The following is an 11331-nucleotide window of genomic DNA, read 5'->3' as shown; positions in this document are numbered from 1 at the left end:
CTACAGAAAGGCAGAATAAAACAGTGGATTTCACCTCTTACTAGAAGCAAATACGGATTTCTCATTTTACCAGAGAAACCTGCAGATTTTGCAGTTGTGATGAGTCCTCTACAGGCTGGCAAAATTCCAGCCACCAGGGGGCTGGGGGAAAGTGGGAAGAGGGTGGTTAGGCAGGGGGTACCATGTGTGCCTATATGCATGTGGCCACCAGGCAGCCTAGACAGCAGCTCCCACCAAGTAAGTCCCTGGCCCCATATCCCTGGCAACTGAGGGCCCCCTCTGGCAGGGCTGGGGGAACAGAAGCTGTGGGTGGGAGGTGAGGGGCACCAATAGGGCTGGGGGGGGTGGGAAGGTTTCCTTTTAAAATCCCAGATTTTGTGGGGGGTTGTTTTTTAAGTCAGAGATTTTGTGATTTCTTAAGAAAAAAAAAAAAAAAGAGAAAGAAAAAAAAAAAAAATCAGGGAAAACCAAGATCCTGGGTCATCAAGTCCATCCCCCTGTTCAAGTCAGTCAGAAGGATCCCTGACAATCATCCCAGGGAAGTGTCTGCCTGCCTTGCTCTTGAAAGACTTTCAAGGATGAATATTCCAGTTTTTCTGGGTAAAAAATTTCTAGTACTTATGGTTAAGTCAGAAGGTTCTTCCTAATCTCCAATTTAAGAGGAGTTTCCCCTGCTATAGCTTGGGGCCACTGCTCCTAGTCTAGTCACCTACAGCCACAGAGAACATCCCTTCTCCATAATCACTCTTCAGATATTTGAAAGACATTTTCAATTTCATCCTCAGTCCCTTCTCCAGACTAAATAACCCTAGTTCTTTCAGCCTTTCCTTGCAAGTCTTACCTCATTTTTGCTGCTCTCCTATGGACTTTCCACATCCTCCCCGAAGCATGGGTCCCAAAACCAAATAGGAACAGAAGACTGGCTTCCCGAGTGACCCCCCTTGTTGATACAACCTAGTATGCTGTTGTCTTTTTTTTTTTTTTGCAAAAAGAATGTACTGTTGGTTCTTATTCAGCTTATGGTCTACTGTAACCCCACAGGTCCTTCTCTGCAGTACTATGATCTAACCAGCCATTCCTCATTCTGTATCTGTGCATACAATCATACCATCCCAAGTGTGGGTCTTTGCAGGTAGGGCTAGGATCCAGAACGGCTTGGATAGACCATGCTTCCACTCTACAGTCAGATGAGATTCAACATGGACAAGTGCAGAGAGCGTCCATCCAACTTGGCGTCACCAGCAAGTTTGCTAAGCACACAACCCCAACATCCATGTTAAACAATATTGAATCTAGGAAAGACCTTACTTAATACTTCCTCTGAACTGGACACTGAGCCATTAAATTACTACCTGTTGAGCATAAGGATCCAAGTAGTTTTGTATTTACAAATATTACATTTTAAAATATTACAGTAGTTTCATCTAGTGTATTTCCTTAGTCTCCCATCATAGTTCTCTCCCAAGATGTCACACTTTTACTTGAGCAAGGATTTTAAATAACATCCATTGCTCTTCCCCCAACCACAGTCTGTCACCTTATGGAAGGAAGTCTGGTTGGTCAGACATGACTTGTTCTTGGTACCTTCAGTTATTAACTTCACCCAATAATAAAAAAAAGTTAAAAATCAATCATTTAGTGCCAAACTAAAGCCAAGTCACATGTCAATGACACCTGGCTTAACATGTTTGGAAAGAAGAAATGGGAAAACCCCTCAACTATACCAGAGTCCCTTTAGGTTGTGGAACCATTCAGTATGAACTGTGGTGGTTATTTTTTGGAGATAAGTTTATTACCATGATCAGTATTTCTGACGTACTCTAGTCCACGGCCATATGAGCACTGTCTAGGAGGTCAATTATTGAAATTGTGCCATCACAAATGTTACAATGGAAGATTATACCTGTACTGTAGAGAAACTGTTTGCAGCAGAACAAAGGATAGGTACACTCCATAGTACAATTAAAAAAAGTAAATGCAAGAGTAGTAAGAATATGGCTAGTTCAATTACCTGCTGAAGCAAGCCGAATTCCTTTGTTAGCCTGATTTCCATTAAAAGAAAAGACTTCATACAAACCACCCACTTGACTAAGAAATTATAGGAATTAGCTGTATATTGGCTACCAAGGCTCTACTAATTATGCAGGACAACACAGCACAGCAAAGCTTCAATATGGAAATACACTGAATGTGTACCTCCAGACAGTCTGTCAAAATTCTTTATTCACCTTGGAGGCTTGTTTCACAATATTTAACACCTCTTCCTCCTCCCCAGTATTCTACCTTCTCTTTACCTTCCCATTTAGCGTGCATAATGGGAAATAACACTCTCCTTTACATCGATTGTACTCTACATTACTTCACAATCCAAACTACTGTTAAGTTATGCCTGATCTTTCAATAAACCCATTGGCAATGAAATAAGTATCAGAACCAGAAAACAAGCAAAAAGCAACAGGGGAAGGAGACCGCTTCCCTTAAAATGTACATGTAGAAAGCCAATGCAGCAGAAACTTGTTTGGGAATTATGACATGCCAAATCTTGTGCCACATTAAACTACATTCCCAGATTTACCAAGGGTTGATAAGTTCTGCCTTGAATTCAGTAGTTGATAAAAAAAACTAATAGAACTTTAAGTGAGCTACCTTACCAAGACTAGAGAAAAAAAACAAAAACAAAAACAAAACCTGAATTAGTCAAAACTGTGTGCAATAAGGACTCTTTCATACTTTTGAAAAAGAAGAATTTCAGTGCTTTAAAAAGTGGGTTTGAAACTGCCTATTCCTCTCTTAAAAACAAAACCAAAGAGTTTAGTATGGTTTAATTGCCTCCCACACCACTTTCATGAAGCCAGGAAAATACTGTCCAGATGAAGATACTTGAAAAACGTGAGTATGTAACCATTTGCATTAAAAAAATAAAATAAAATCAAGCCAGTGGCTATTCTGGGGACAATGCTTAAAACTTGGAGGTATGAAAAAAGGTTTTGGGTCCAAGACAAAAAGTGACCGTTACAAATTAGCAGTAGTGTGAATACACAGGATGAAATTCATTCAAGGATAAAGTGTTGTTCTTAGAAAGAAAAGAGCACAAATACAAAAACGAGTGCCCTGGGAACAGTACTGAAGAAGGACACCAAGATACTGCATAGCAAGCAAGGAGCAAGTATACTATTAAAAAAAAGAATGCTGAGAAAAACTCAACAAGCATATCAAATGCCTGTCAGGGTAAGCAATTTATTCTGTGTTAGTACACTGGAGGCACATGGCTTACAGGCACAACGCATGCCTGTAAGCCATGAAGTTTTGGGCACTGCACTTCATGAGATGTGGACAGTTACTGGACGCCTAGAAAATCTGACAAAAGGTTTAGTTCCTTTTCCAGACAACTAAAAAAGGAAGGACCTGATAGGCCTTTTAAAATGGCCATTATGAAGAGTATCATCAATTACTGTTTCTTGTCCTGTGAACATAGGCTTAAAAATTGCAAAGGAGAAGCAGATTTGATATTAGAAAAAAAAATCTTAACTGATGGTAGTTTAGTAGTAGAATAGTTTATGTAAGAGATTGTGGGCTCACATTTGGTCTTCTAGAAGACAGACAGTTAAACAGCTGTGGAATACTTAGAGACAATGATCCTTTCCTGAACAGAAAACTGGACTAAGATGACCTCCAGAGGTCCCTCCCTACCAGGCTTTCTACAGTTCTTCAGCCATTGACTTTACAGGAACTACTACTACTACCACCACTGCAAGTGTTGTGGGTTGTCCTGATTTCAAGATGTCCAACAGCACTGGTGTCCTACCATAATATACACTGGCTTACTTTAAGCTTACTGGAAAGCTTAAAGCAAGGGGCATGAGACAGTTGTAGCCACACTTCCAAAAGGAAGTGTGCCTTTTACATTAAAAAAAAAAATTTCAGTTTATTTTGCATGCAGGTAGTGTGCCTTGCTATACAACTCCCTAGCAAGTGTGCCCCAGCCTGATGTCTCGTCTATAGCTCAATTACTTGAGTAAAAAAAGGTCAACTTCACATTTTAGTTGCATTTAGCCAGGGTTTGATTCTATTTTCAGAAAACTACAGTTTGTTTCATGGAAGAAATTCAGTTCAGTTCTGGTGAAAAGCTTTAGGATGGGCGTCTGATTTCAATTCAACATCTTCCAATAGACTATACAACATCCCCATGGAGAACTGCTCACCAGGTTAAATGGCACATTGTGTAAGAAAGCCTTATTTTAACCTCAGACTAGCTTCACTTGTGCACAAACAGTTCATCCTTATGTAGAGCTTCTTTGCTCAGATATACACTTCCTGTTTTACTTGCTTGCTCCCTATATTGGACTCCCATCACACAATTAGCAGTGGCTAGGTACAAGCATTCAAAAAGCCCAATACAGAATTGATCCAAGTTATGCACCTGCTGGGGGTCTTAGACTGGGTTCCACCATTTTTAAAACTAGTCTGTGCACGCCAAAACTTCTGTCCTCTGTTACAACTATAGACCTATTGTGTGCCAAACTTTTGTTCCATTAAAGATCAGTTTTCGATCACTTATACCAGTAAGAGTGAAGTGTCTATACCTCGCCAGTAATTTCAGTTTGTTCTTTGGTTCCTATTAGTAATATCAGTAATTAAATCTCAGTTAATTATAAAGATTGCAATGTCTAATATGAAGTTACCTATAATTTTAATTGAACAGAACATGGCAGCTAAAAACTGTATAGGAGTATTCATATTCAAAGCCCCACTTCTCCCCCTCCCCCCAACCTGCAGTCATGCACTTAGTGATGCTCTAAAATGAAACTATGCATAAATTGAATTATTTATGCAAAAAAGAAATCTTGACTGACAGTTGCTGCTTAAATATACTATCAAGTTACATAAGACGAATATGCCCATTAATATTAAGAGTTGCAACATTCATTTAACTCCCCTTCCCCCCCCACCGGTGAGACAACAGGTGATAAGAATTTAATTTTTTTAGTTATGCAACTATGCTACAAAAAGTGTTCCTACTCTAGACAGATCATGTTAATCTTGTGATGGCAGCTCACATTGAGTTTATAAGCCTCATCAAGGTTCTACAAAACCTGCTTAAAACAGTTAAGTGGCAATGAAAAAAAAAAAAAAAAAAAAGGAAAAGATCTGGACTCACCATTTTTAAGCGACTCTAAAATCATCTCACAAAAGCACACACAGATATTTACTAGCTACAAAGTCAGTACCAGATACAATGTTTGAAACTACAATTTGAGGAGTTGCCAATAGCAAGTGGACTTTAAAAAGCTACATCTGTTAATTAAGAGTTTGATCTTATGTTTTGAATCAATATACCTCTTCAGTATGCTTCAAATGAAGAGGTCCTTTTTCAAAAGTGTAGACAACACACAATGCATGCCTGTAAGCCAAAAAACAACTAGATGGCAATACAGAGAACATTACTAGTAAGCACAGCATCAGAACAAAAAGTAGAGTTTGTGATTTATACTGCATAAGATTGAACCAAGTTATGAAATGCTGGTTACTTCTCTAAAAGCAGAAGCATAGGTTTGCACTTTGAATAAGAACCTTCACCACATGGTGTTTGACAAAAAACTATTCCATAAGTGTGGAAACACCAAAAACCTTGACTAGAGTATTCCTCCTAAAAGTTCTCAAAAGCTATGTTTTGCAATAGTTGCATTTAATACAGAAATTGATATAGTTAACCAACCTTACTATTCACTGTATGCTGGGCAGTAAGCCTGCTCCGAGAGCATTATGAACAACAAAATGAAGTTACTTCTTAATTACCTCTTTCCCATGTGGAAGAAATCAAATCTTTTGGACCAATGTTGGTCATAATCACGCTTACCTTCATTTGGGGAAGTTTTCAATCTTGTACATATACCATAAACATCTCCATAACATTCTTGGATTTTATGCAATGCATCTGTAGCTCGCAGTTCCATAAGATCACGAAGCTCAGCAAGTGTGATTCCAAAATCTCCATGATTAGCCTCTTTTACAGCATTTTTTACACCACTATATGCAACTGAGTTGTTAGCCATATCGCCCATTATGTATTCAATCCTTAATGTGAGGAGACCGTTTCCAAAAAGGAACAAAGTTTCTACTTGAAGTATTTCCAAATGGAAAAAGGAAAATAATCCTTTAGATATAAAGACAGTCAGAGTAAATGCATATCACCCGAAGAAAAGATCCTTTTCAGAGAGGTATCTTGAATGTTGTCCCATGGTGAGCTCCTTTTCTCTTTAGGATACAAGGTGTACAGTCTGGGAAAAGAAGGAGACAAATCAGCTATTTATTATTTTAATAACTTTAATCCATTTAACTTTATTAAAACTTAATATTAAAGTTAAAATATACAGGAAGGAAAGTGTTGCTCAAGATCAGGTTTTATTGGTGCATCCACATGTGCTATTAGTGCAATTCAGTAAACTGTGGTGCAGTCTGAATTGGAGTCAACTGCTCCTGGGTGCAGTATCTACATGTGCACCTAGGACTGCAGAAGTTTGAGCCAGGGCAGGGCTGGCAACAGGCTTGGAGAAGGGAGAGAGGGTCAGCCCCAGGCTATTGTCAGAGGTACCGGAGTGCCCAACAGAGCGGAGTTGTGTAGCTAGGCAGCAGGCAGGGGTCTGGCCCCCTGGTGCCTTCGCTAACTGGGTGCAATTTATGCCCAGGTCAGTGTTTACAAGTGCATTTAGGCACAGTTAAATTTTGATTGCCATAAGATAGTACTGTCCATAAAATAGTGCTGTGCTTATAATGGTAAAAATCAGTCTGCTGCAGTCTAATAGCACTGCATGCATAGGCTGTAATATTTTATACTGCAGCAAAATAAGTCTACTGCCCAGTTAAGCACATGTGTAGATGTACCCACAGATGTCACAAATGTACACAGCTTTGACTTGATCCTTTAGATCAGGAGTCACACTACAACTTGGTATTTCTCTTTAAAATAGTCATCAGTAATGACCAGCAAACTGGCCAAGAAGTCACTAGCTCCTTCTTCAGCACTTAAAGATTTGTGTACTTATACCCTGGAAGTCTTATAAACTTGGCCCTAATTTTAAGTAACAAATAAGGGTGGTAGAAAAATTAAGTCAGACTCTTCCATTTTGTTTAAAGATAAAAGCACTCAAATCTCACCTTTTCCAGGACATCAATATAAAACACTAGAATGCAGACCAACCAGAAGTGTAATGAAAAGTTCTCATGGTACCCCTAAAACCACCATCTCTCACATAAGAGAAGTGTTCAAGTCTCAAATTAAAGCAAAAGTTCTCTTTGATTATTGACCAATCCTCAAATTTTGAGAGTAAGACCCACTAGTGATAAATATGCACTCTTCTCTACCACATACACCCCTGTGCATTTGTCCTTTCAACATTCAGTAATTTCCTTTAGTGCCATCAAATTTTGCAAGATTAAAATGCAACTTGCTTAGAGGGTGGGTATGTAATAAAACCTGGTGCTGCGCTTAAGGCACACTTCTATCTCTGGCATAAGCAAGCTAGAGCCCAATCAAATCTACAAGACCATTTTCTAGCTCATAGGCACTGAACACTTGTTTTCCCTTCTATACGGTAGTCTAAGCACAAATTATATTTTATTTGTTCAATTAAAAGTGGGTCCAATTATTTTACTTTAGTATGACTATACTGTTTTCCTTGGTAAAGTTTTCTACAGTAAAAAAAATATTAGATATACTAAAGCTAAGCAACAGCAATCTAGACACAAGGGATAGCCTCAATACGTGTAGGCCTTTTACCTTACCTACCCCACCCCTTTGAGAATAAAAACAGAACTGCAACTAGATTTAAAAAAAAAAAAAAAAAAAGAAATCATGCATTCCAGAAATCAGATGTAAAAAACACCCCAGGCATTCCCTAATGCAGACCACTGATCATATTTATAAAAAGGGTCTCTGGTATCAAAGTCAGGCCTTAAAATGTAGCTTAGGAGTTGGATCGAGCTCCCACTCACAACAGCAACTGACAAACAAATATTGCTCTGACATGACAGCCCTCTATTCAAATGGCCATACTCCCATTCATCATGTACCTCTCAGACATAATATTTTTTATATATACCCAATTTAAAAAAAAAAAAAAAAAAAAACACAACAACAACAAAAACAACAACACACCAACAACTTAAAAAACTTCAAAAGTTTGTTTTGAAGTCAGGCAAGCACTAGTTTCCCATTTGCAGAGGGAAAAGTGAAATGGTGCAATTTGACCAAAGTAGCAGACATTGGTGTTTTCTAAAGTAGTAGACCCAAGGACTTCTGTCTACATGTTCTCCTTATGGATTACAATGATCTACTCTCACCATTGTTTGTTTTGTTTTTTAGAAAACAAAAGATAACTGAAGGGTCCTTTTTTCTTTAGGAGGATTCAAGATGCTAGAGAACAAAACTGAAAACAAAAGAGAAGCACACGGTTTCTGCAATCTGGAGTAGCATTCATGGCAGCGTTGAGAGTTTTCCCCTTACAAAGAACTGAAGCGATTAAAGATTTTCTGTATTAAGAGAGATTCTAGTAACTTGTGCACGCTATGATTAGCCATTAGGCCCGTGCAAAGCAGCAAGTATTTGCTTTGGATTCGTCCAATTCAGAGCAACAGTAATTCAAATCATTGTCCCAATTCAAAATTGGCCGATTTGGAGATTTGGCCATAGACTAAAAACAAAAAACAAAAAACAAACAAAAAAAAAATTAATAAAATACCTATAAAAAAAAAAAAACCCTGTCATTTTTTTTTGCAAGATTCAGAGGAATAACAGCAGGGATAGTAGCCCTTTCTGAGGGCAACCTTTTCCATGTATGGAAGATCACCCCAACCCTCTCAGCTTGTTTGTTGCAAGCCTTCAGAATCTATTCATGGGCTTCTGATTCGATCTAGACCTTTTAATAGGTCTCCTGATTCGATTCAGAGATTCGGCGGCCAAATCTCCTCCAAATAAAATCAGCTCCTAAAGTTTTGCACAACCCTATTAGCCATATTAAAGCTACGGCTCCCCACTGTGCCTGCCTATAAGTATCCCCTTTACCTCCCAACCTACACCAGCTATAAGAATAGGAGTCTGCATGCATACATTTTCACTGCACAGCTAGGTTGCTATGCAACAGCTGGTGACTGCCCATGTATGATCCTGGCATCCACACTGACAGAAAAAGCAACTAGACAAGTAAAAAGGCATTTGTTGTAATCAAGTGCTCTAATAAAATAGAAGACTGATTATGAAATACCCAGAAGTACATTATTAAAAAAAACAAAAACAAAACAAAAAACTAAGAAGTTTCAGCTTCTGTAGTCCCAATTCAGAACGGCAGAAAGATGACGGATGCTTGTGTTTTACAGGTACTGCCGTTACTGTTTAGACAAAGTTATGCCCTCTTCCCCCGGCCCCCAAGCAGTGTTAATATGGCATGGTAGCCTCTACCAAGTAGCCAGTCTATGTCCAGCATTGGTCTTCTCAATTATGCCTTTAGTGCAGAATTAGCCCTGGTTGGCCTACAGAGGTAAGATGCCTCCACTTTTAGTGACTCTGTACGGGCAGAGCTCTGAACTAGTGCGCTTTTTCTTTAGCTGATATCCCATAGTCTATGATGCATTAGGTCTTTCTGATGCATTAAAAATAGCCGTTCTTAAATTTGTTGTTGCAGTCTGCTGTAGGAGAATTAGTTTGTACATACAAGTGCTCTGAGTCTCACCAATAAGAAACTACCTTCTGGCAACACATGATTGGATTATCTCTGTTCAAATTCTATGGTAATGCCTTGATTCCAAGTAGACAAATATGGGGCAACAGTGCTATGCAGAAAAAAAGTTAAGCAAAATTACTGTTAAACTGGAATCTATGTAAAAAGTAATGATTTAAAATAGGGGTTGGCACTCTTTTGCTAGTGTGGGCCACCCTCTATGACCTAGCTCTTGCTGCAGGTGACAAGTGTCTGCCCCTTGGAGCAACCAGCTGCCTGTACTTATCACCACCGATCCATCTCCTCTGCAGCAAGAGTAAGTGCAGATATTCAAGAATAGCAGGTTCTGTGACAGGGGAGATGGACAGCATGGTGTCAATCCATGCCAAATCTCCTGTGCTCAGACAGAACCTCTGCAGGCTGGATCTGGCCCAGACTGTAGGTTGCCAGGCCCTGCTTTAGAAAGTACTTGTTAATAGAAGTAGTAAGCCAATTAAAATTCATATTTTGGACACTCAAAGACACAGGTCTATAAAAAGGATCAAAGTTTTACCTGTGTAAAGACTGGAACAGACTGCCATACAGGATCAGTACCATTTAGTCCGGTACATGAAATAGCTTAACCAGATGTTATGGAGAACAGCCCAGGACTCTGAAGTAGGAGACTTGGCATAGTCTGTTCCCACATCAGACCGGGAGAAGAACCAAGCATTAAAGCTCCATTCTGTGACATTTCACTCTTCCAAAGATGATTTTAGACAATTAAATCGTGACTCTAATCCTTGCCAAGTTTAGCCACAATATCTTCCTATGCCAAGGGTGGGCAAAGTGGTGGATCTGGCCAGCAGCTGGACTCCATTTCCCAGCAGCCCCTGCCCACATGGCTCAAAGTGGTTTCCATGGAGACCCCATCAGCCGCACTGTGATAGCACAGGGGTTTCTATGGAGACTGGCCTCAGCAGTGCTGGCAGGGTGGGGTGCTACTCTGTGGCCAGGCTTGGATCTTGCAGCACTGACAGTGTGGTCCAGAACCAAGGAAGAGCCACTATCCACTGCCTGCATACCCCTACCTGGGAGCACACTGGCCACAGATCATGGCTCTGCCTCAGCTCCAGATCACACCCGTCACCGCTGCAAGATGCCAGCCTGGCCCCAGAGTAGCTCCCCACCCTGCTGTATGCCCTGCCAGAGCTGCTGGGGCCAGTCTCTATGGAAACCCCAGCCCTGCACTATCACAGTGCAGCTGCTGCTAGAGTCTCCATGGAAACTGGCCCCACCCATGCAGGCAAGGGTTGTTGTGAAACGGAGTCCACTGCCAGCCAGATCCATCCCCTTCCCCCGAATCCTGTTTTTTGCAAGATATAAAATGGGTTCACAGCTGTTTTCTTGGGATAGTCTAATATTACCTTCCCCAAGTTTAACTTAGAAAGTCACCACTAAAAAACAGTTTTGCCTCTTAAACTAGTATCTGCAGATTTGTTTGGAACTATGCTATGCATCTTAATACCACACATTGGTAAAAATGCACCCTAACCCAAACCAAAGTAGAAATATTTTCATGTCAGTTGACTGAACCATGACTACCATTGTACAGCTAATTCTATATTTTAGTTATTGT

The 11331-nt window shown here is 39.9% G+C and overlaps 1 protein-coding gene across 1 annotated transcript in view; it reads right to left on the bottom strand.

Moving 5' to 3' along the window:
- ATP2B1 (ATPase plasma membrane Ca2+ transporting 1) overlaps nucleotides 1–11331 on the bottom strand; it is a gene marked incomplete at its 3' end in the record, with an annotated part of 72973 nt that overhangs the window by 30766 nt on the left and 30876 nt on the right. The window contains exon 2 of the mRNA XM_006029296.3: nucleotides 5858–6278. Within this exon, the coding sequence (XP_006029358.3) occupies nucleotides 5858–6062 (205 nt within the window). The remainder of the gene's footprint in view (nucleotides 1–5857; nucleotides 6279–11331) is intronic.

The sequence above is a fragment of the Alligator sinensis genome, unplaced genomic scaffold (assembly GCF_000455745.1).
Source record: "Alligator sinensis unplaced genomic scaffold, ASM45574v1 scaffold141_2, whole genome shotgun sequence".
Taxonomy (NCBI): Eukaryota; Metazoa; Chordata; order Crocodylia; family Alligatoridae; genus Alligator; species Alligator sinensis.
The sequence above is the reverse complement of the archived record's forward strand: the minus strand, read 5'-3'. Positions and strand labels throughout refer to the sequence as shown.